The 26040-nt window shown below is 39.0% G+C and overlaps 1 protein-coding gene across 1 annotated transcript in view; it reads left to right on the top strand.

Moving 5' to 3' along the window:
- The first annotated feature begins 891 nt into the window (after positions 1-891).
- Pde11a (phosphodiesterase 11A) overlaps positions 892-26040 on the top strand; it is a 338087-nt gene continuing 312938 nt past the window's right edge. The window contains exon 1 of the mRNA XM_042688315.1: positions 892-1954. Coding sequence (XP_042544249.1) covers positions 1064-1954 — 891 coding nt within the window. The 5' untranslated portion in view covers positions 892-1063. The remainder of the gene's footprint in view (positions 1955-26040) is intronic.

Raw genomic sequence — 26040 nt, forward strand, 5'->3', positions numbered from 1 at the left:
CATGCAGGATCGGCTAGAAGGAAGTCCCCCGCGGCCGGCATTGGACTGCACTGCGCTGTAAGTTCCTGCTCTACACAGGGTCTCTCCAAGTCCAAGTAACTGTTTCATACACTTTCCCACCGTGTTGTGTTCTTCCACACACATCCCCCTTCCCCCGCCGCCCCGCGCAGCCCCAGCGCCACGGATCTGGTGAAAGGAACTGCTCATTTCAAGGAAACTCAATTCCATCAACATTTCACGAACACCCACAAAGTACTGGGCAGTCCCAGGAATCCTGAGAACCAACAGTCCACGGTCTCATTCCAGAAAAATAAGCCCGTCGTTCTCTCTTAGCATCCTGGTTTCCTCGCAGTCAGCTTCTGAGTTCTGATGTGGGTAAAACATCAGCACTTGTGCGTACTTGGGCCCCACTGGGCTCCCCAAGGGGCCTTCTGGAAGCCCCCGGCTGCGGAGGTGAGGAAGGAAGAAGGGGGCAGGAACTAGGTGCATTTCCCAGCTCTCATCTGCGGCCAATTAGGAGAGGGCCGTGCTCCCCCGGCGGCACGGATTCTGGCTGCCCCGGAGACTCTTCCAGGAACGGCCTGGCATCCTGGGCCGTGGACTTCGGCGGGTCCAGTGCGCGCGCCTGCCTCTTCCCTCTCCCTCCTCCCTCCGGGCTGGGTGCGTCTCGCAGGGGCGTGTCCTGCCCTACCTCCCTTGCACCGTGGTCCACTCAGCGGGTTCCGGCGGCGGCAGAGCGGCGGCGGCAGCAGCCAGAGTGGAGCGAGAGCAGCGGTGGCTCTGCGAGCGAGCGAGCGAGCGGCGGCAGCGCGGGGCCCTGGCACCTGTGCGCACCGGGCAGGAGTAGCAGGACGACGGGGGGTAGGGTTGGTGCCAGTCACTCTGAGCCACAGAAGGCCAGGACAGCTCCCAGCTGGCATTCATTCCACTACTGGCAACAATCTCCGGCTGGCAGAGAGGTGGCACCGAGCTGGAAACATGTGCAGAAACTGCTAGAGGCCTGCCCGGCAGGTAAACGTTTGGTCCACGTGTTAGAGACACCAGGAAAGCAGTGCCCAGGGCCATGGCAGCCTCCCGCCTGGACTTTGGGGAGGTGGAAACTTTCCTGGACAGGCATCCAGAGTTGTTTGAAGATTACTTGATGCGGAAGGGGAAGCAGGAGCTGGTGGAGAAGTGGCTGCAGAGGCACAGTCGGGGTCAAGGGGCTTCGGGCCCCAGGCCTGCTCCGGCTGGCCCGGGCAGCTCGGCGCACAGCGGCGCCAGAGGCAGTGGCAGTGTTGGCTCTGCCAACAGCCAGCCCATCCCCGGTGGTGGGGACAGTGGGGGCAGTCCTCTGAGTCCCAGCTGGGCCAGTGGTGGCCGCGGCGACGGCAACCTGCAGCGGAGGGCCTCCCAGAAAGAACTGAGGAAGAGTTTTGCCCGCTCCAAGGCCATCCACGTGAACAGGACCTACGACGAACAGGTGACCTCCAGGGCCCAGGAGCCCCTGAGCAGTGTGCGGCGGAGGGCTCTCCTCCGGAAGGCCAGTTCCCTGCCTCCCACCACAGCCCACATTCTCAGCGCCTTGCTGGAATCGAGGGTGAATCTGCCTCAGTATCCCCCTACGGCCATCGACTACAAGTGCCACCTCAAAAAGCATAATGAGCGTGAGTTCTTCCTGGAACTGGTCAAGGATATCTCCAATGACCTTGACCTCACCAGCTTAAGCTACAAGATCCTCATCTTCGTCTGTCTCATGGTGGACGCTGACCGTTGCTCTCTCTTCCTCGTGGAAGGAGCAGCTGCTGGCAAGAAGAGCTTGGTCTCCAAATTCTTTGATGTTCATGCTGGAACCCCATTGCTGCCTTGCAGCAGCACGGAGAACTCAAATGAGGTGCAGGTCCCCTGGGGCAAAGGCATCATTGGCTACGTCGGGGAGCATGGAGAAACCGTCAACATTCCTGATGCCTACCAGGTAGGGCTTTGCGTTGTCCTCTCCTCCCCAAGTCCAGAGAACAGGGGAGGGGGGCGGGGACAGGCCTTCGGTTACCTGTTGGCATTCAAGATTCTCTACAATTCCTTCTTGAGAGGATTTAAATTTCTTCTTGAATTTAGACTAGTTAAAATGTTACATTGTCCTTGATGTCGTTTTATTTTTTTCCTAAAACAACGGCGGATGGGAATTTCACGTAACGCTCAATAATGCCACTTGGTTCTCTGGCAAGATATGTAAGAAAATCAGTATATGGATTTAGAATGCATTTGTGAACTGTTTGTCCAAACTGTTAGTCCAGTGTTAGCCTATAGAAAGTGGATCTTCTTGTTTCTTGTGTTTGGGTGAACCATAATGCCTTTCTATGCTCTAGCTGAAAGTTGGAAAGGGAGAGAAGTTGCTACAAATTCCCTATCTCTTTCTCTAGCTTAAATTTGCATGAGTTCCAAGGTATCAAGAAAGAAGGAGAGAGGAGGAAAGTCAAAGGAAGAATGGACCTCTAACCCACTTGTTGTTTCTTAGCCTCTCTTTTAATTTGCTTCTTTTGTTGAGTTTAGAGAAGATGGACAAAACAGGGACTAGTTAGCTTGAGGCTTGGGCATAGATCTGCAGTCAGCTTTTAACAGAATGGAGCAAATAGAGTTTTCATTTGTGAAATGAACAAAAAATATTGATTTTTTTAACAGCTCCAAATACAATTAGCAGGGTAAATATTTAGTTTCAAGTGGAAAAGGGCACCTAACATGCTATTGTCTGGCTTTTCTAGCCCTTTTGTTTTCACAAGGATTTGAACCTGATATAGGATGCTGGATGGATCTGAAATTCAGTCAGACCTAATTTCCTCAGTATCTATTCACTGAATGTGATGAAAGTGGATGTCACTTCTATGAGATTTCTTCAGGGTTCCTGAGAATGGATGTCCTTATCCTGGTTATGAAAGTTTTATACTCATTTGATGATATTTCTTCCATGTTTATACATGTTTCTCTGGAGCTTGGTTGCAGTTGATCAGAACAGCAAAAAGTGGTGAGAAGGACACCAATTTTTTCTGTTTTATCTGCAAGTTTACAATTTTTCATATAAAATTGGCTGGTTGGTAAGAAAAACAAGTTCTCATATTTTGGTAAGAAGTCGGTCATTATCACCCTTTAATATTAAAGAATGCCCACAAAATACACCCTTTGTTATTAATTAGCTGCACTATTTATTATATCCTTCTTAAAGACTTTGATAGGTTTAGGATTAGCAACCAATGAATGATTTTCAACAAGTGTCAATTTCTCTACAGTCCTAGAAAGTCAGAGTAAGAAATGAAAACATTTAATAATTGATAAAGATTTTGTAAATAAAAATAATAAATTCTTTTCTTTCCTCTTCCCACATTCTTACTGTCTGCCTGGGTTACAAAACTCTTTTCCAAGTTATATGATCCCTGTTCAAGCTTAGAACTGCACTCAATTCTCTTTATTGTCTTTACTTTTCTTATTTATCCCCAACTGCTTCCCTCTTAGTTCTATAGCTTTGATTTCTTGCTGTGTCATCTTTTGGCTCCTAACTTTTATTTAATATGGTTCATATCCTGCCCTTTCTTCAAGAGCATAATTATTGCCCACCTCAGCAGTTAACTTGTCTTCTTACTGCCTAGAATTAAAGTTGTGGATGTTATCACAGAAATAGAAAATCTGGTTTCCAGCAGCTGTGGTTCCTGTGGACTCTGCCCTTATTGTGTAGACATAGTGTAAAGCAATGTTGCCTTTTAATATTTGGAAGATGAATTTGGGAAATGGGACATTTTCCCCCAGATTTCCATAGGGTGGTAATGATGACTATACATAAAAGTGGGTTGCTGGGTGCTGGTGGCTGAGATCTGAGGATCTCGGTTCAAAGCCAGCCCAGGCAGGAAAGTTCGTGAGACTCGTATCTCCAATTAACTACCAGAAAACCGGAAGTGGTGCTGTGGCTCAAGTGGTAGAGTACTTGCTTTGAGCTAAAGAGCTCAGGGACAGCACTCAGGCCCAGAGTTCAAGACCCATGACTCACCAAAAAACAAAAAAGTGGTTATTTGGAGGATTGACAAAAAGCAGGCACAAGAAAGGGGCTATATGGATTAGAAGCTTAAGATCTTTATTCATCTTACTTCCATTTCTATCTGGTTACAAAGATTTTTTTTCTTTCACCATTGGCTTCTACTGTATGTATTTAATTTGGTGTGCTTTCCTTAGCTTTACTTTTCATTGATAAAACTACTTTTTTTTATCTAGGCACATTGTTATTCTCATTAGTGTCTCGTAAGGAGAATTTATTAACTCTCACAGTTTCAGTTTTTTCCATTCAAAAAATGGGAATAATAATGACATGCTGCTTAAAGTTTCTAACAACAGTACCTGGGGCATTGCAATTACTTATGAAATTGTTACACTGTGCTGAGGATGATGGCATCTAATTTGCTAGTATTATTTCTCTTCATTTCATTTTTTATTGTTTTTTTTCCTTTGTCTGGGGCTGAGGTATTAACTCAACCTATTCTTCTTCTGAGATATGTTCTACCCTCACATCAAGTGTTTTAAAACCAACTTTACTTTCAAGGAATATAGAAACAACTTTTCTTCCATTCTTTATTTGAGATTCTCCAAAACGTGGTTGATAACACTTGATCATATCCTAACCTATCAAAGTTACACATTTTTCTCTTAGTAATTCATGCAATATGAATTTGAAAATTTTTATTAATGCTGCTAAAGCTTGAGTGAAAATTGACAACTTTATAATGCATTTTAATTCTTTCCATATATGTACTCAATATGGAATTATAATCATCCTCCCTGATTTTTGCTGGACTGGTGATTGTAAAGATTTTTTAACTTTTTTTTTTTTTTTTGTCGGTCGTGGGGCTTGAACTCTGGGCCTGGGCACTGTCCCTCAGCTCTTCAGCTCAAGGCGAGCGCTCTACCACTTGAGCTACAGCGCCACTTCCAAGATTTTTTAACTTTTATTTTTATTGTTATTATAAGGGATTATACTTATATATGTCAGATAATATTTTTTTTTGCACAATGTTACCCCTTCCTACACTCTCTCCCAGTGTTTTCTCTGACTTGTGATTTTAGAAGATACTTTTTGCTCAGAGTCATCTCTTTTGGAGACCACAAGCTTTAAAATTTAATCATTTGATAATTACATTATCTTTTGAGAGGCTCATAATGTGCACAAGAGAAAGGCCTTGAAGACCCTTAGGGAAATATGATGACAAGCATGACATTCTCAAGTCCAAGATAGAATGTTTAATGAAACATTAAAGCTGAGTCAAAGTTTGGCAGCAACCAAACAAAACAACAACAACAGCAAACCGCTTCTCTTTGTTACATTATTTTGCATTCCTTTTTTTAATTAGGCCTAAAAAACCCAGATTTGAAATGAAGAAAAAACTAAAGAATTACACAAATTCATTTCAAGTATCCAGCATGATCATTCTGACTGCAATTTGCCTTTTTTCTCTGACAGTTATAAGTTATTAAACAGCCACTTTAATATAGTAATGAATAAATTGCCCTCAAGAGGTTGAAAATAAGAGCACTCAAGTAACAGGTGTTCTCTATGAGATTATTCTGAACATTCAGAATATATTACTTTAAAATTAATAGAAAAAGTATGACATGAATTTGTGTTAATGTTGATAGTGATGATACAGGTGTTTGATGGAAAAGGTGTTTGAATTGGAAAAGCAGCAGGGTGTTTTGTTAGGTGAACTGAGAAGAGGAAAGAGGATGACGCAGAAGAGTTCCAGGTGTGCTAGGCTTTCAGCTGCACTGGTCTATTTACACAACAGGTTCATTTATTCATTGGATCTAACAGATAGGCATTGAGAGCCCATTATACTCAAACCCCTAGTAGGGAGCCCCTGGATGTACAAAGGTGAAAGGATATGCCTCTTGACCTCCAAGGGCTTGCAGTCAGGTGCTTTGCCCTCAGCACAAACAACTAACACTAAGCTGTACTTAAATGATAAAACTGAATAGTAGTACTCATAAAGAATGGAGTCACCACATGACTCAGATGTAATGGAGAATTTCATGGAGGAGGTCCTATTCAAGCTGTAATAAAAGGTGTTATATATCCTAACTTGAGATGGTTTGGAGTTAAGCATAAAGGATCTGAGTACTGGACAATGACTTCAGCAGAGATGAGCAGGGACAGTGAATGTTTTTGGTCAAAAATGCCATACATAATAGCATGCATATTAAATGAGGGCAAAAGACAGAAGGACCTTTAGTACCTAGAAAGGCTCAAGCTGTGAAAATACTTAGAAGTCTGTTATGATGGTTTAGGGGAGCCATCATAAACAACCAAACTATTGCAGGAAGAATAGGCAAAGGTAGCAGGCAATAGATGGGAAATGTCCTGCAGTGTGGATTTAGGGTAGGAGGAAAGGGAGCCAATGATCATTCAGATTCCAATCCTAGGAAATATGGGGAAGATACTTTTATCAAAAAACAGGGAGAGGAGCTAGATGGATGGGAAAACTTCTAGATAGGGCAAGCTATGTAATTTATGGAGCCCAGTGGAAATTATATGTTGGGGATCTAGCTGAGAGTGGAGATATCAATCACTCTTTCCTAGGAGTCTGCTCTCCAAGCCACAGCCAACTTCCAGGCAGAGAATCCTGAGGGAGTATAATTTCCAGGTTGAGAAATTCTTGGTATCTGAGTTGGTGGTGTACTAGAAGGCCCTGCTAACTTGCCTCCTGGATACGCCCCAGTGCTGCCAGCCCTGGGTGGAGATGATCACAGCCTTGCTCTACCCTGAGATGGCATGGGTGGAGTGTGGGCATGTCCCAGACTCTCCCTGTGTCCTCCCATTGTCTCTATCCTGGAACAACAGAGCAGCAGATGTGGCACATGGGCCTTTCCCTTCGCTGATTTGACCAAGCTACTACTTCTGGTCACAGGGTAGGGTTGAGTGGGACATTGGGCACTAAGGGAGTGTCCAAGACTCAATCCTGGGCAAGTATTGAATGGGGAGACTGTTAGTGAGTAAGGACTCGAAGCTCTGGATTCATTCTTTATGGTCACATTAGACTTTACTTGCAAAGCACAAATCTGAAGACAAAATTATTACAGATTTCACTTAGGACAGTATTAATCCTCAAGCAGCTCCCCCATTCCTCCTGCAACTGCAGTGGTCATGTGCTCATCAAACTGGCCCTGATTCTGAGTCATACTGAGTCTAACGTGGAGAGGTTCAATTTTATTCCAGCCCAATAGCTGTTGCAGTCTCTCACGTGACCTCAGCTCCATCCCAATTAAATTATGTGCCATTTTCAATGCCTGGATAGTGCTTTCCTATTTATGTACTTCACATTCTTTCTGCAAGGACTACTTTTTCTCCATCTTTGCTCATCCAAATCCTACTCTGTCTTCTTAGACTATAAGAAGAGGCAGCTGATTGCTGGCCTTTCAGAAGAGATAGAACACAAAACAGAAAATTATGCATTGTTATATTTAAGAGTACAATGTATATATGACTTACTCATTATACATAAATGAATGCTGTAATGTATCTAATAGTTTCATTTTCATTTAAAAAGAATTTCTGTAACAACATTTGAAGTAAGCCTAAGAAGGAATTAATTTTTGGTATCTAGAAAATTCAGTGATGAAAGTGTTTCTATTTTTGATAAGGCAGTGGTGGCAGATATGATCTACAGTCCTGTCTTGAGTTGCTGAGATTTCCTTTGTGAGGTAGATGTTCACTTAGCTCCAACATTAGTGTTGTAAAGGAGTTGCATGAAATCTTATTTCAGCTTAGCACACAGTATTTTAAAAATTCTCCTAAGCCCATGACCAAGTCCAGTAGCCTAGAACCAGAATTGATTTTGTGCTTGCAGCAGGAAACATTTGCTCTTTCATCCCCTCTTCCTGACAGACACATGGTCGTGATAAACAACCACAAAGTGTATTTGTGGCTTTGCACATAAGGACAGATTACAGAAAAGTACCCCTCCTAGAGAATAACAGAGAGGTAATTTAAGGGGAACTTAATTCTCCTCCAACTCATAAACAGTTTACTAATTTGACCAATTTATTTTGGTTCTTGAAGTTTGGGTCACCTGTTGACTTGTAAGGTGGGCCTAATTTGGAAGCTAGTGTTTCATGTTTAATAGAGTGCCAAGGAGTCATATGATTCCTCTGGAATAACTTTGTTTTATGGGAAAGTCAGCAAGATCCTTGAGCTACACTGTTTGCTACTTTAGTGGCTTATTTTAATGGTAGTGTTTTGAAATGTGACCATGTTCTTTTGGGAAGTGGAATTTGAGTCATCAAAAGGCAGTTTAATTATAAGAGAGTTGGGATGTGTTTCTAGTATTTTAGGAGAAACCTTGGTGCTTTATAGACTATATTTATTTGTTTATTTGGGGGATTATAATAGTAAAGATTTCCTAGCACTAAAATGTGTAATTTATGTGTTCTAAGGCTGCCTTATTCATTGGTTGATTTCAATTGAACAATGGTTTTATATATTAATTATAAGTTATTTTTCCTATCATAAAATACAGCTCTAAGCGGTTACAAATGTCAGATAAGAATTTTTTTCACTTGAATGAAAAAAGAGGAACCTATAAAGTATTCTTCAGGTTATATATTAAAAAATGACTGAAGATAAAGGGAAGCTGTTGATTGGCAACTCCAATCATAGGACTACTAACTGTGAGCCAGGCAAGCACTGGTATGACACTTATTAGCAAGCATTTTCTTTTTCAGACCTCTCACCATGCTCCCAGTTCACAGAAGGAGAGACTGAGGCTTGTAAGGAGTAAGTGACTTACAAGCACTGGCAAGTACGGTCTGAGAACCTCCCTGTCTATGCACTTTGGAGAAGCCTCTCCTGAGTACTAACTTACATGTAAGACACTCACATCTTTCCCTTTGTTATCTCTTTTTCTCTACCAGTCTAAATCCTTTCACCCTTCAAAGCTAATCTTCACGAAAATCTTACAAATACCTGTCCAATTCTAACCAGACATGATCCCCCCTCTTTGAACTTCTGAAATGCTCTAATGTATTTTTACTCTATTTTCTTCATACTATGACTGGGATACTTGTCTTAAGTGATCTCTTATGTACAAACACTTTGAGATCTGGATTATTACATTATTTCCTCACTTTACATACAAACTGCAGTTTGTATAGGGCTAATGTAAAGATTTTCTATTCACCTGAAGAATTATATCACATATAAATACTTTATGTTGGTTGTTTCTTACGCCTCCAAGCAGAAACCCCAGCCAACTAAAAGTGTATGGACATCTCAGTAAGCAAATTAATCTTACCTTTTAACAATTTGGTCCGAATTTTCAAGTTTAAAAAAAATAAATGAAGCCAAGATAGCTGGTGAATTATCAAATTTACTTGTATACATTAATCAAGCCTCCTTGTTAATTGTTCTACTACTAACTTCTTTCCTCTGCTTGGCTTCTTTTGAGTTTTTTATATTCCTATCACTCAATATGAAGATAATCTCACAGACAGAGCAGACCAACCCCTTCCAGTTGTTAACAACTAATATCCCGCTGCCAACTTCTAGGAAGAAAATGACTATTTTCACAAGATAAATCTTCTAGTTTTCTGAAGATTATTTTATTCATATGGCACAACAGCTTGAAGGTAAAGCATCCTTCTCTTTCAATTATAGTCCATCAACTATTAGGCATTTTTCTTTGCAAATCTTTACTGATATGGGAGATTATATTAACCACCATTATAGTCATTTAGTATTTCAGGAACTCTGAACTTTCAAGTTTATTTATTACAAATTCTATATTTCACAAAGATCTCCTAAAAATTGAAACTATTAAGCTGTGCACAGTGGTTCATGTCTGTAATCATATCTGTTCAAGAGGCTGAGATTGATAGAATTGAGTTCCAGGCCAGCCCTGACAAAAAAAGGAGAACATACCTAAAAACAAAACAAAAGCTATGGGCATGGCTTGAGTACCTGCCTAACAAGTTCAAGGCTCTGAGTTCAAACTGCAGAAACACACACACACATACACACACACACACACACACACAAGCTTTTAAGATGACTGGGTTCACGATTCTTTTTTTTTTTTTTTTGGGTCCGGTAGTGGGCCTGAACTCTGGGCCTGGGCACTGTCCTTCAGCTCTTCAGCTCAAGGCTAGCTCTACCACCTGAGCCACAGTGCCACTTCCGGCTTTTTTCTTTTTGCTTATGTGGTGCTGGGAAATCGAACCCAGGGCCTCAAGCATGCAAGGCAAGTGCTCTACCACTGAGCCACCTTCCCAGCCCCTGGGTTCACGATTCTTTTCAAATTATGGTTATTATATATGTATAACATATAGTATTAGATATCCAAGTGAATGCTATCTAGTTCCCTTTTTTCTTTCTTTTTTTTTTAACTAGTTATCACCAATAATTGGGCAAGTTGCTAAATCTCCTTATACTCATCTCCCAAACTGCCATGCCTAGATCTGAATAGAAGAAGGCAATTTCTAGAACATAGAGACAGAATGATAGCCACTGGGAGAAGTGCCCAGGCAGGCCTGTGGCCCAGAGGAAAGGAACTCAGCTACTGGAAAACCATCACCTGGAGGAAAGGGAGTCAAGGAAACATTATCCTCCTCGCACTCTGCCTCTCTTATCAGTGCCAATTATTGGAGGCCAAGAACACAAAGGACACCTGATGCAGAAGTTCCCAGGAGTCAGCCTCCTGGCCCAGAACAAGATGGTGGAAGTTCATCAGAAGCATGGAATGTGGATGCTTAAGCACAGTTGACCAGTTTGTTCACATGGGATGTGTGTGCAGAGACAAATCAGGGAGGAATAGTCATATCTGAATTTAACACTAAGTATCATAGAGTGTGGTGATCTATCCCTGCTGAACATGAGTTCAACAGTATCATATGATATTTGACTGCTTTATTCTTTCCAAGTAATTCTATTTAATCTTTTTAAAAATTAATTTTATTGTAAGGGTGATTGATGTAAGAGGGGTTACAGTTACATAAGTAAGGTAATGAGAACCTTCCCTCTAAATCCTCCCCTCCCCCAAGTCGTAAAGTTCATTTCCAATATAATGTCTTGTGAGTATCACCTTTGTCCTTTGTTTCACCATTTTGTTATTCCCCTTCTCTCTTTAAATGTACTTATTTTTGACATTTTTCTATCCTCAGAGGAACTCCATAGTTGTAACCTGGGCCAAACACACCCATAAGAGAGATGTCATAAGGAAGTTTCAGTCCATAATCACTTTAAAAGTATGTTAGAGGGAGCAGCTTACCGATTGGTGATCAGAAAGCAGAAGGAGAGAGAATCTGTGGGACTGGGGCAAGATATACTTTTCATATTGTTCAAAGGAATTCCCTTTGAGTGACTTCATAATCCACTTATTTCTCAAGATCCTACTTCTGATCATGGTTGTAAAGAGAACTAAGTATTCATCACATGAGTCTTTGTCTTTTCTTTTCTTTTCTTTTTTTGTCTGTTGATGGGCTTGAACTCAGGGCCTGGGCATTGTCCTTGCATTGTGTTTACTCAAGGCTAGTACTCTACCATGTTGAGCCACAGTGCCACTTCCAATTTTCTGGTGGTTAATTGGAGATAAGAGTCTCACAGACGCCAAATAAATACCATTACCACCACCACCATCACCAACACAAACAACATAAAACAATACATGTTTCCATTTCCTGGAATTCATTTCAATAAGTAGAAATTTAAATGTTTAGAGGGGTTTTCCCCAAGAGTATCCATTTCCAGTTGGGACATCTACGTTTTTAGTTTTTGTTTTGCTGGTCCTAGGCTTGAACTTGGCCTGGGTGCTGTCCCTGAGCTTTTTTGCCCAAGGATAGTGCTATACCACTTTTAGCCACAGCACCACTTCTGATTTTCTGGTGGTTAACTGTAGATAAGAGTCTCACCGACTTTCTTGCCCAGGCTGGTTTTGAACCATGATCCTCAGCTCTCAGCCTCCTGAGTAGCTAGGATTACAGGCACCCAGCACCTAAGTATTATTTTTTTTACTCCAGTATTTGGATCAAGCACTTGTAAATTAAATAAATTCTGGTAGTTGACATTAAAGAGCAGATGAAAGCTGGGTGCTGGTGGCTCATGCCTGTAATTCTAGCTACTCAGGAGGCTGAGATCTGAGGATCACGGTTCAAAGTCAGCCTGGGCAGAAAAGTCGTGAGACTCTTATCTCCAATAAACCACTTGAAAACCAGGAGTGGCACTGTGGCTCAGGTGGCATAGCACTCACCTTGAGCTGAAGAGTGCAGGGACAGCACCCAAGCCTAGAGTTCAAGCCCCATGACCAACCAAAAAAAAAAAAAAATTAAAGAGCAGATGAACACTAAATCTTTTGTAATTAAGACTTAATAATTTATTACAGTAGGTAGATACCATGATACAATTTTACATTAAATGTGTTGACTGTTAATTAAATATAGGGCTTCTTTGTGATTTTTTTGATTGGAAATAGTGCTACTTTTAAAATTATACATTATCCTTTTTTTGCATTTGTATGTATATACTACTACCAGATTACCAGAATGTTGTAACCTTTACTTTTTTTCAATTAAAAAAAAAGGAAGAGTATTCCTTTTTCATTTAAATGGCTATGCACAATTTAATGAGCTAACAGTTTTTATGAGTATTTGGCAACTTAATGTGCACGATTACATATTTAAAGTTTAATAACATCTCTAATGGAATTAGGAACTGTAGGATTGGGACACTGTAGGAAAGATTATCCCAGAGTTGCTAAGGAAACCTCTCTAGGTTTTTATTCCTTTTCTGCATAAGGTCCACTGGAAAAATGAAGCTATAAGCTCCTCTCTCTCTAATGGCCACTTTATGGGACACCCATGTTCTATTAACTTCTTCTTCCTCCTTTGTTTTCAGAGGACTGCTAAGTGAAGGATGTGTTCTCTGTGCAGTTACTCATACCAGCTGTTCTGCTTCTCTTTGTCTTTTGGTATGTGAGACTAGGGTCAGATTCTTCTCCCACTTTCTCCAAGTACTGGATCAGGAAGCCCAGGACAGTCATAATGTCTCCTTTTGATCATAATCTTGAGATTATAATAAAGTGAAGCCAGAAAAAGAGCAGCCAGTGGACACAAATGTGCCAAGCATTAGACCTGTCGAGTGAGGAGAGCTGGTTCTCTGAGGAGGAGGCTGAGAGCACAGCTGGGCAGTGGCATCTCACCTTCCTCCTTGGTCATCCATTTTCAAAATGAAGACATAAGAGGAGCTGCTTCTGATTTTGTGCCTCCTTCGTATTCATGCCTGCTTTAAGAGGAAGGAACTGGCACCCAGGGAGTGCCTACTAATTTAAAATACAAAGGGCAGGAACACATTTTTCCTCCTCCAAATTAGCCAAATTGAGATTCTGTTGTGTTAAATTGAAGAGCTAAAAAGGTCAACTGGGAAAAGAAGAGCCACTATCCTCATAAAATTATTTCATATTTAAGACCTGGGATTTCGGATGGAGGCAAAGCCAATTTTATTTCTTAGAAATTGCCTCTAAAGAAACAAGATCAAACATTCACATATGCAATAATATAAGAAATATTAGTAATTTCTTGTCGCAAACTTGTAAGTCTGTATAATTCAATGCAGAATTGCATGAAAATAATTTAGGGCAAATCTTACATAAAAAAATGAATCTATGAAATAAAACAGATATACTTTCTCAGTAGCAAGCCTAATTTTACTCCTAAGCTGCCACCTGTCTTTGCTCTTCCCTCTTGATCTGCTCTTCCTCCTTGAATACTAACTTAGCAACTATCCCTATCTGACAACTAGTGAGTGCTTAATGACCTATTTGAATAAATGGAAGAGTCACTATTATAATCTTTATTTTATCACAAGGCTCTGACATACCTTGATGTGACCATTATGTAGGTTAGAGTTTGTATTATTCAGGAGGTTGTTTTAGAGAGACAGATCATTAAGTTAGAGAACAGACAGACAAGACAGACAAGCACAGACAGACAGATGAGGGGGATTTGCTAGGGAAATTGAGCTCATGCATTCCTGGGGCTTGAGAAGTCCCATAGCTGGTTGTTTGCAAGCCATAGACCTTGAGATGCTGGTAATATGGGTCAGTCCAACTCCCGTGGCCTTAGAGCCAGAGAAGCTATTGATATAACTAGTAAGATGAGCCCAACAACTTGAGAATCTGTGGGGTTGGAGAAGGGCATTGGTTTAAGTCTGGAGTACAAAGGTCAAAGAGCCTGGATTTTTGATGTCCAAGGATAAGTATTACTGAATGCATTCTAGTTCCCAGAGAAAGATAGGTAGAGATAGACACATTATCTTTTTGTTTTTTTCTGTTTCCATCCTTTCCAGGCCAGGGGCCAATAAAGTGTGGATCTCCCCTGTTTCATTTACTCAGACATACACATCAACTTCTTTGGGAAACACTTTCACAGACACTCCCCAAACAAATGTTTTCCCAGGCTTTTGCAGGGATCATTAAATCCTATCAAGTTGACACCCCAAATTAACCATCACAGTGTATTATGGAGTGTTTGATAACACCTTTGATCTTTATTATAAGATGCTTGCCCTGTTGAACAATTTAAAAAGTCTCCAGACATTGTCAAATTTCTTTCAGAGGTGAAATTGACTTCCACCTCTGACTTTTGGAAACAAATATTGTAGGACAAATTGGCAGTAATCATGTAAAGACTTAAGAATATTTGTAACTTCTAATGTAACAATTTCAGGCCTTCTACTTAAAAATTCCAGATGTATAGGAAAAGATTTGTTTATATGAATATTCATTTGTAGTGTTATTTATAATAGTTTAAAATTATCAACTCAAGAATCCGACTAAAGGCTTGCACACATAGATTATGGTTTATCATAAAATGGAATATTTAATCAAAGAAAATTGCTTACAAAATGCAATTAAGTGAACAAAGCATGTTAGAAATCAATATAGAGCATTGCCTTTCTTAGCAATAAAAACCTCCACATAAGCTTGAGGGAAGTGGTTGAGAGAAACAGTTCAGGAATCAGACACAGTGGATTTGGTGCCACTATCTAACACCTGTATTCTATTTTACTTCTCTAGTTGTTAACTTCTGCAGTCCTAAAATAGGGATAAGAATATCAATCTTCAAAGGCTGTTGGAAGGATTCATTGAAATTATACATAAAAAGTGCTTAACCTGCTGTTTGTGACTTTGTAAAGACTTGAAAACTGATGAGAGTAGCAGTTGGAGAAAGGCTGAAGCATTAGTAGAGATAATCTAAGAGGAATGGACTCAAATATAGTATTATTTATTTTCTCCTAATTTCCAAATACATCTTAATGAATAGCTAAGGAAACCATAGTTGCTTTGGCAAGCAAACCTCTAGAGCTCAGTGGCAGATGATGGTAACAAAACAGCAGTTAGTCTCTTCCTCTTCTGGAGCACAGCATGGGGCTGGCTGATGACGGGTGCTGCCAGCCAAGAGGAGCTTCTTTCCTCTCTGTACCTTCAACATGAGTTTTCAGGGTGCTGTTGTTATCAACATCCAATCAACAGATGAAGGAAAGGAGAGAAATGGGTAAAAGAAAGGAGAGGATTTTATCAGCCAAATCAGGAAGTGGCACATACTTCTTGCATATATTTCATTGAGATTGTAGAGCTTAGGTACATGACCATACCTGTGGTCAGTGTGGCTTCATCTTTCCTTTGGGACCAGAAAGTCACTGTATCAAGCTCAAAGTACAGGCCTTTCAAATTATGAGCAGGTCCTCGTGGTTTTTGACAATAAATTTTGAAAGAGAAAATCAGCTGAAAATGGATTGGAGAGCAGGCAGGAAGTTTGGAAATCTGCTAAAGAGAGTGTTATATCTAAGCTCAAGGATCTGAGGGCTATAGGATCAAGATTGGAATCAGACCTGGACATAGTTTGTGAAAAATGAAATTGAAAGTGTTGCTGTGGATAGGAAATTCAGTCTACCCTTCCCCAGGCCAAGCCCTCAGACTAGTCCCTCAACCTATGACAGATGGGAAGTTAGAAAAGGATGGCAACTTGTGTGCCAAACTGAGCCAAAGATCAGGGTGGGCAAAAGACTCCCTAGAGAATGCCTTGCTGAATATGCTGTGGTGCTGCCAGCCTAGGGTAGGGATGACCAGGGCCCATTAAAGGCTGAAACATGAAAGCTCCCCAGTCATGCCCAGGCCCCTGCTGTGGATAAGGGCAGAAACATAACAAAGGCCCTCAGGTTAACCTGGTCCTAAGTAGAATGAAGCAGGAACTGGAGGCTGAGAACCCATCAGGAGACTGACCTGTACGCGGACCCCTTCAAGCATGCTCCTTCAAACTGTTTTTAAATTTATGTTCTGAGTTGTTATGACTTTGAAGATAATGATTATAAAGTTGGGAAAGGGGTCTTTCTTGGCATGGAGCTTGATGTTGTTATGCTGGATGTAGGGTAAGAATGAACAATGGGAATGGAATTTTTTACTTTGTACTTCCTCCCATCATACCTTACCCATATCCCTTTTACTTATTCCATTTTTTGATCACTTAAAATTTGGTTCACCTGTCTTTGCCATATAGCTTGCTTGGTTTTAGAGCAGTCCATGTACCTAGCACATGATAAGTTTATGTTATATGAGTACATTTTTAAAAAGGATTTAACTAAACATTTATTCACAAGGGCAAGTCACTTAATATCAATACTAGGCCCCAAGGTCAGGTTAGAATAAGAGGGTTAGTTGGTAGTGTTGAGCTAGGCCAATTATAGATCAAGTGTCCTTTCAGTTTTTTTCATATTTTGGGATAGGATGATGCAGGACTACAGTGGTCCAGGCTGTGAGTGTTAGAGACATGATGGTAATAAGCAATTTATCGATTATCAATTTAAACAGAAAAGGAATGATCAGACTTGGGAGGAGGAAAGAGTGAGACTCTGAGAAATTAGCGATGATGTACATAACAGTGGCAACACTGGAACAAAGATGACATTCTGGTTTTCATGCCTATTTCAATGGTAGAGGAAATGTCTTTTAGGCAAGGCAAAATACTCCCAGAGAAGTTAGGAGAAATCCACTTTCACGGAATCCAGAGAAAGGAGAAGTTCCTTTCCCTCTCATATGTCACGCTTCCTGTCAAATAGACTGCCATCTCTGAAACACAGAACTGTTTCTTCAACCACCTACCTCACAAGTCTCCTGCCCCAACTTACCTTCTTCATTCTCAGTTGCTAAAGCCAGAAATCTAGCTATTATCTTGGATTCCTTCCTTTCATTCACCCACCATATGATATCTCTTAAAAGTTCCTTTAATTTGTTCTTTTAACAGATCTCAAAGCTATTTTTCTTCATTTCCACCGTCACAACTATGTCCGAGTCAGCATTATCTTTTACCTCATTATTGAACCTGCCTGCCGACTGGGCTCTGTAATTCCACTTTCCACTCTCTCTCACACAGAATGGCTTGGAGGCAACAAGGAGTAATTAAGCTGCCAAATTGGGTAGGAGTGTACTGGAAGGTAAAGCCAAGTAATTTAAGAGATATGGTATCTTCATTTTGAACTTGTAAGCAAAAGGACACACGTGTGGGCTGCCTTTTACTCATCATCTACGGAATGTGGACAGGTGACCTGACTCTTACACCTCAGGATCTTCATATGAACATGCGAAGGCTAAGAAAACAAGTTGTAAGCCATTTTCAGGTCTAAACTTCCACAATAAGAAAAAAATTAAACTTACAGAAAATACTTCCCAAAGGTTTTAAAGTAGTAGTTCTGATAAGCCTCATGCCTGAGCTATTCATAATGTTGCTAGTGGCTGCTCTAGAAAGCTCTAGGAGAGGCCCAGGGTCGACAACTGACTCTTAAGTGTAGAAAAGAAAAAAAAACTATTTGCATACAACGTGTTGTCATATATATTTTGATTAACCATTCTTTGGTACAGCCATTGGCTAACAAAGGAAAAGGACAAAATTTGGGAGAGTATATTCAAACCATAACAGAATACATATAGAAAATAAAAATATCACTGATATAAATTATTAAGCAAAGAAAGAGTTCTGTGTTCAGAGATAGCAGTCTATCTGACAGGAAGCTTGACAGATCCCTTCTCTGGATTCCATGAAAACAGATAAAAGTTATATTTTTATTATATTTAAGTAGTTGTACAAAGGAGTTCCACAGCCATTGGCTATCTTGAAATGATCTGTATTCAGGTTTGCTTCTGGGTCAACTGCAATAGAGGATGTAGCCAACTGGCATGTCATGTAGGTTGAGTCTCTTTGTCTCCAACTCAAAAATCAAGGAAAGTTTTCCTAATTAGTTATTCCCATTTGAGAATGTTACTAAGTCTATGGGAACAAGATAGGTTCTAGATGTAGGAGCAGATGCCAGTATCTACCTGAAAAATGAACCATTTTACTTGTAATTCTATGATTACAGCTTAATTCCCTTCAACACTTCTAGATCTTTCTGACTAAAAATCTCTAAACATCTCTGAAGGCCCATCATCAGTGAACAAGTTAATTAGCAATTAACACTAGGAGAAATAAATTGAGCACTTGGTTAAAAAGAGTAAGAAAAGCTACAAGGGAATACAAGATGCATTAGTAACTCAAATTTACCCAAAGCAAATCAGACTTAAGTATGGTTTTAGTTAGGGCTGCCTTATATGAAGGAGGCAATCACTGATTTTCCTCAACTGGATATAACCTACACTTTCTAGTTATATGATGCTATCTTTCTGAAGTCCTGACTCTAATTATTAAATTATAAAACAACAAAGAAACCTATAAAGAAAGGAAGTCTGAGGATTATGCCAAAACTAACCACCTCCTCAACATTGTATTATTCCATATTGTAAAATTTATAATAAACACATTCAAAACTATTTCTTAAGTGAAATAAAATCAGCATTATAATGGCACAAGAAAAGACTAATGCTGATGTGGCTTTATGCCTATATTTTACAATATTTAAGAGATCAGCTACTAATATATATATTATATAAAATATAATGTTTTGTTGATTAACAATTAATGAACTCATGTCAACTGGACCAATGAAACTAGAGAAAAAGCAATAGTAAGACCTAACATTTGTTGAGTATAGGTTATGTGCTAAGCACTGTACTAAGATGTAGTCATTTCATTGAATCCTCACAGATCTCTACAAGATAGATACCATTTATGTTTCTATTTCACACGTGAAGAAGCTAGGCTTTTATAGACTTTTTTAACTTGCTTAAATTTCCACATCTAGTACTAGCAGAACCATGATACAAACCCAGCTTTTTCTATTTTTTTTGGGTCCGGTTGTGGGGTCTGAACTCTGGGCCTGGGCACTGTCCCTCAGCTCTTCAGCTCAAGGCTAGTGCTCTACCACTTGAACCACAGCACCACTTCCGGCTTTTTCTGCTTATGTGGTGCTGAGGAATCGAACCCAGGGCCTCATGCATGCAAGGCAAGAGCTCTACCACTGAGTCACCTTCCCAGCCCCAAACCCCAGCTTTTTCTGACTCTGTTTAAAGTCTTCAATTTCCCTACTATGGAGAAATTTAGAACATGTATTTAAGTCTATATTCCTGTTTATCAAGAAAGAAGGTCCCATGGTAGAATACAAAGTTAATAAATTTGTTAAAATGTCTTCTAGAAGCTGTTTAGCAATTCACATCTATTGACATTAGGTGATTAATTTGTTTTTACATACAAAAATCCTAGAAATTGTATCAAGCTGGAGAATTTGAGACAAAGAGGCTCAGAAAAAGTTCCTAACTTGCATTATAATTCATTAATGTTAATAAGACAAAAACTAGTAGTAGTAGTGGTAGTAGTACTAGTAGTAATAACTAACACTTAAAATCAATTGTATCCAGGTGTTGTCTTCAGTACTTACAATAACTCATTTTTTGTATATATATTTTTATTGTAAATATACTGTACAGAGGGGTTACAGTTACATGAGTAAGGTAATGAGTACATTTCCTATCAAGCATTGTTACCTCCTCCTTTGTTTTCTCCCTACCATCCCTTCCTGCCCTACCTCCCCAACTCTTCCCTACCCCCACCCCTGAAGTTGTAAAATTCATTTTCGACATAGTGTCTTGTACATGTCATTGTTACAATGGGTCAATCTGTATCCTTATTTCAGCATTTTGAATAACTCATTTCTTATAACAATGTTGTGAGGGAGGTCTATTATTAATTCATTATACAGTTGGAGAAATTGAAGTACAGGGTATTTAAGAAACATCTTCAAGGTTACACAGTTTAAGTTGGAGAGACAGGGTTTGAATCCAGATTGTTGGAGCCACAGTTTGTAATTTTAAACATCACAATCTGCTATCTCTGTTGTGTTGTGTAAACAACGAGTGGAGGTTCATTCAATATCATTCATTCAAACTGGGAGACAGTACTGACAAGGACTAACCAACTGATTTTTCTGCAATCTGTGTCATGACTGTGCAATGTAGACATTTTCTTTAAATATGAAATGCTTTTCCCCCCCCTCATTACCCCTGGCTAGTACTAACACCTGATGAAAGGAGTCTTTTTGCATCACAGGAATTAGCTAGCGGTGCTAGAATTTTACTCTGCAGATTTTTTAATTGTATAAATCCATTGTGAAGCAAGATGTGGACATTGTCTCAGAGAAAAAAGAACCCTGAAGTTCTTGTATGTAAGAGCAGGTAATTTGTTTCAGAAATGTACATTTCTCTTTATTGTGAAACTCTGGAAACTATAAGTACAGTAATTAAGTTACAACCATAAAAATAAACCATTGTTTTAACAGCTCTTTGCTGTTTAAAGAGGTTCTATATTTATTTTTTTATTATTACTATTGTTATTAATGAGTTGTATCAAAGGGTTACAATTCTACATCAGGTTAAAAGAGATGTATTTAAGGGCATTTGTTGCATTAATCATGGATTTTTTTCCATTTTCTGGAGGTAGATACCAACTGAAGAATAAAAAACAAAAAACTAAGTGGGATGAGAGATAACGTTCTAGAATATCTAGGGAGCTCTCACAGAACCCAAGACAGGAAGTAAGTGAATAAACCGTATGGAGTTTGGATTTAGGAATGGAATTTCCAATGCTTTTAATGTTCTGTAGTTTGAATGTGGTGATGTATTTGTGTAAGCACTTGATGATTTATCCAATGCTTCAATATGTGCCGTCTCAGTTGGTCCCTGCTGGTGTGAGAGGTGCAGATTATTGGCCTTGTTTAGAGAGTAAAGAAACTGAGGGTTAAACAAGTTAAATGACCTAGAAGGATGGAGCTAAGAATACAAATTTGTCCATCCTTGAACATGTCTGATTATTGCATGACTTAAACTTAGCTTTTGATAAAGTTTGACCAACAAGTGAATTAGGTGACTGAGTACACCGTGCTAGTACAGAAGGGCACTTCTGTTCTCTGGAAAGAACAGTATCAACTTGAATAGTATAATATTTGTCTTTTAGTTTAATAACTTTTTCAACACTCATCTGTGACCAGTTTACAGTTGTCAATTACAATTTGACATATTGGGCATCTTTTCCCATTGAAGAGAAATACTTAGCGACATAACAATCTGTTACCATCTGAATTAGAGAAGCCCTCCTCTGAGAAGATCACAGATCATTTCTTATGTTTTTCTTTTTTTCCTGAACCTGAATGCAGAAAATAAATACTTTATTAACTGATAGTCACAAACATAAAAGAGCCATATATATATATATATATATATACACATAATATATATATTTATGTCTAGACAAATCCAAAGACTGTTAATCTCTTTACATTTTTATAACCTCTGAATTTTTCTTTTACACATCTAGGCAGTGTGCTTTCTTTCCTTTGCAGTTAAAGAAATGTCTTGGCCAATAATCCTAAATCATGTTCAATGATTCTCCACTGACTGAGACAATGACACACTATCTAATTGTTTTCTCTATATTTTTCCTATGTTTGGGTACATTTATGTTGGTGTGCAAAATCTGACAATTGATCACCTTTTCTTTTTTTTTTTTAACATAAGACATAATTATTCAAGAGAATGATTTTAAAAGTCTTAACTAAAACAAGTTTGGACATCCAAGTCAGTCAAAGGCCCAACCTACCTATTTTCTGCCCTTCCCAAACCCTTGTAAATGGTTTATATAACCCTTAGTCAGTTTTTTTTCTGGGCTGGTATGGGAGCTTGATCTCAGGAGCACCTAGCCTTAGGCTTTTCACTCCACCCTAGCAAGCTACCGTTTGAGCAACGACTCCATTTCTGTTTTTAGTGGTTAATTGGAGATAAGCATCTCACAGGGTTTTTTTTTTTTTTTTTTTTTTTTGGGTCCAGTAGTGGGGCCTGAACTCTGGGCCTGGGCGCTGTCCCTCAGCTCTTCAGCTCAAGGCTAGGACTCTACCACTTGAGCCACAGCGCCACTTCCGGCTTTTTTCATTTTGCTTTATGTGGTGCTGAGGAATCGAACCCAGGGCATGCAAGGTAAGCGCTCTACCACTGAGCCACCTTCCCGGCCATCTCACAGGCTTTCTTGACCCGGCTCCTCAAACCGTGATCCTTAGATCACAGGGTCCTCAGTAGCTCAGATTAGAGATGTAAGCCACTGATACTGGACCATTTCTCCATTTTTACAGGGTTCTTCATGCAGACTGAATGTTTCTGGTGAGTGGTGGCATTCTTGTGACAGAAGACATTTCACTGGTCATTTTTTGCTTATCCAATGTTCATTTTGATGATCTTGTTCTTCTGCTGTGACCTTTTACCCGTGATGAACATGAGGATAGGGAAGAAAGGCGAATGCAGGGAATTACAGAGGGAAGGGAATGAATCTGGGACCGGATGGCCCTAGGGATTCTCCTGGAAGGTTGGTGGAAAATAGTGTGGTGGTGTTTCCAAGTCCTTTTTCCAATAGAAGGTGGTCATTATTATTTTTAAACCTGGACTTACAGTGATTGGACACACTGCTGTGACTGGAGGCTTGTTTGTCACCCAAACTTAAATCTGTTAGTCAAGTTTATGGGGAACACTGTTAACTGAGCCATATCAGACTACTCCTGGTTTTTAGTAGCTGTGCTACATTAGAGGTTGTGTTATTTAGCACCTGAATGAGGGTGATTCTGAATGGAAGATCACATACTAGAACATTGTTTGAGTACAGCACCTTGGCTCGGCTCTTTCTTCTCTGATTTTCATGTAACATTATCAAACTCCTTTGGCATTCTATGTAGCAATTTAACTGGACCCAATTTTCATGATAAATATTTTTATTACAAGGAAGATAACAACCTAAAAAGTAAAAGAGCCATTTAAAGGGAGACTTTCTTAGACCCATTTATATTCTGCTACAATACAGAGTGCAGTGTTCTTTATTTTTCATGTGTATGTGACTGCTGACATCATGTTTATGTTACATCTTGACAGCTGTCTTATATAGTTGATCTGCATTACTGGTATATTGACTTCTCCTTTTAGAAGATACTTTTGAAACTTTTGTCCTGTCTTGTCACGAACAACCAAATTAGTCTCCACATATATTACACTGTTTTGCATGATCACCAGCAAAGTATAAATATTGACATTCTTTAAAATTTGCAATAAAACTAAATAATGATAGCTTACATTTAAATTTTTGTAAACTTTATTGAGAAAAATCATAATTAGTGTACCTTTGCAATTCTCATATATTTAAAGCCAGACTATCATTTTTTGTTAATTTCTTTTTGTTACTCATTCATTTCTTCTGGCTGATTTGTAAGAGATACATATTTTAAGGATTTAACATTTTGTTAGCAATGTGTTTATTTACTTAAGTTTATTTTTACTTTCAACTCTATATAATGTGCATGTGTAGATGCATATATACATGTATATGTATATGTATACACACAAATAATATGTATATGTATGCATAGATGTGCAACTTTCTATTTGGTCAGTTCTTCTATTTTAGAATGCTTCTACTATTTTTATTTTGTTACTTTGAAATGCACTTCAACATCAAGTGGTCATTGTGTTCTTATTATGTTCTCTGAAGAAAGAATTGTAAGAATGATTTAAGCCATGTAAAAACATTTTTAACTTTAAATTGTCTTTGAAATGTCTTAAAAATTTGAAAATCAGACTTTAAAGAATTTTCTTATTCTTTTAGAGGAACTGTGTTTGAAGTCAGGGCATTGTGGCTTGCTAGGTAGTGTCTCTTTCTTCTACCTGAGCCACACTTCTAGTCCTAAAGATATTACTGTTCAGTGTTTGCTTTTGCCAAAGAGCAGAAACAACTTCTACATACTAGGAATAAACCTAATTTAATGTGTAATTAGATATAATATACACTAAAGTTTGAGAAATTATGATAATTTAACATAAATGTGGGGGAAAGGTGAGGAGCTGAATTTTGGGGCATTTTTTTCAGCTAGTTTCAATTGGGCACAGCAGAAAAAGTTTAGAGAATGCTGTTGGTGGTGGCCCTTGTTAAATTCTTTTAAATTTAGTTTTTATTATTATAATAAAGGTGATGTATGGAGGGGTTGCAGTTACACAAGTTAAGTGAAGAGTACATTTCTTTTTGCATGATATCACCCCATTCCTCACGCTCTTGCAGTTTTTTCCGTCTACCCACAAGTAGTACGGTTCATTTTCAACAGTGTCTAGTGAGTACCACTGCTGCACTTGTTCACTGTTGGTCCCCCCATTTCTGTGCCTGTCATTACTCTTCCAAAGACAGATGAATGAATGAAGAGTAAAAAAAAACAAAAAAAACAGCAACAAAGAAAAAAACTCTTATTTCCATTTCCTGGAGTTCATTTTGATGAACATTATTTTATGTGATCAGATGCACATAGGTATTATGTCTAAGACTATCTATATGAACACCTAAAGTCCTGTATAATTTATCATGTCACAATATATCTATCTAGGTAGCTAGCTAGTTATCTATCATCTATATATTATTATAGTTACATATAATATGTTACTATATCTATTATAGATATTTATATCTATATATCTATTGTATATTATATATCTATATATTATCTATCTATAGTAGATAGAAAGATTTGCCATCCAATGTTTTTACTTGTAGATTTATAGCCACCTTCTAGCTGCCACAAATGAGGAAAACTATGTTTCTCTAGGTCTGGCTTACTTCGCTTAACATAATTTTTTCCAAGTCTTTCTATTTCCTTACAAATGGTACAATATCATTCTATCTGATGAATGAATAGAATTCCATTGTGTATATACCAACAATTTCTTGATCCATTTGTCCAATAGAACACAAACAAGGCCACACTAAATCTCAGCACAACCATGTTCATTGAAGCATTTATTTTCCATAGCCTTGTTGGGTTTTAATGAACAACTAGGACCAAATTTCCTGAGTGCAGTTTCACCTGTACTCTGAGCCTTGACCTGACTTTTGGGCGATATTGTTTTGACCTTGGCTTTCTCTGCATTCCTTGGTATCTGATTTTTGTTTAGCTTTTGACTAGACCTCCCAATCCATATCTGCAGATGTCTTTGCCTTTTTGGTTCTATCTGACAGCCTCATTTTCCTGATTTACTGCAGTACTGGATTGTCTCACAGTGACAGGAAGAAAGGTTCCTTCTGGCTAACTGACACCTTTCATAGCCCTCTTTTCAGGTACTGGTCTTTTTGAAGTCATTGAAGAACATGGATGGCATTTTAATTCTATTTGCACTATATCTGAACTATGATAACTTATATACATACGTGTGTGTGTGTGTTGTGTGCTATCTGTGCTATTAAAGCACAGAATTGTTCACTTTCTTTCAATCCCATCATATACCTTTTATTTTCAACTGTGTAGTTGTACCTCCATTTTCTTATGTGTTTTGCTGTGAGATGTACTTGTTTTTGTTGTAAGATTAAAAAAATGAAAGTCAAAAGAAAGGTGCCAACTAACGAAGGAAGAACAGAGCAGGAGGATCAGCAGACAACTTTACTTTGCAAATTAAATAAAGCAGGGATAATCTCTCAAACACCATGTTGATAACAGTGACTGCTTGAAAACCTCATGAACTTTTTTATGATGTCTGTTAACCAGTAGTTAGTTCA

Source organism: Dipodomys spectabilis, unplaced genomic scaffold (assembly GCF_019054845.1).
Source record: "Dipodomys spectabilis isolate Male_0828 unplaced genomic scaffold, ASM1905484v1 ptg000115l, whole genome shotgun sequence".
NCBI lineage: Eukaryota > Metazoa > Chordata > Mammalia > Rodentia > Heteromyidae > Dipodomys > Dipodomys spectabilis.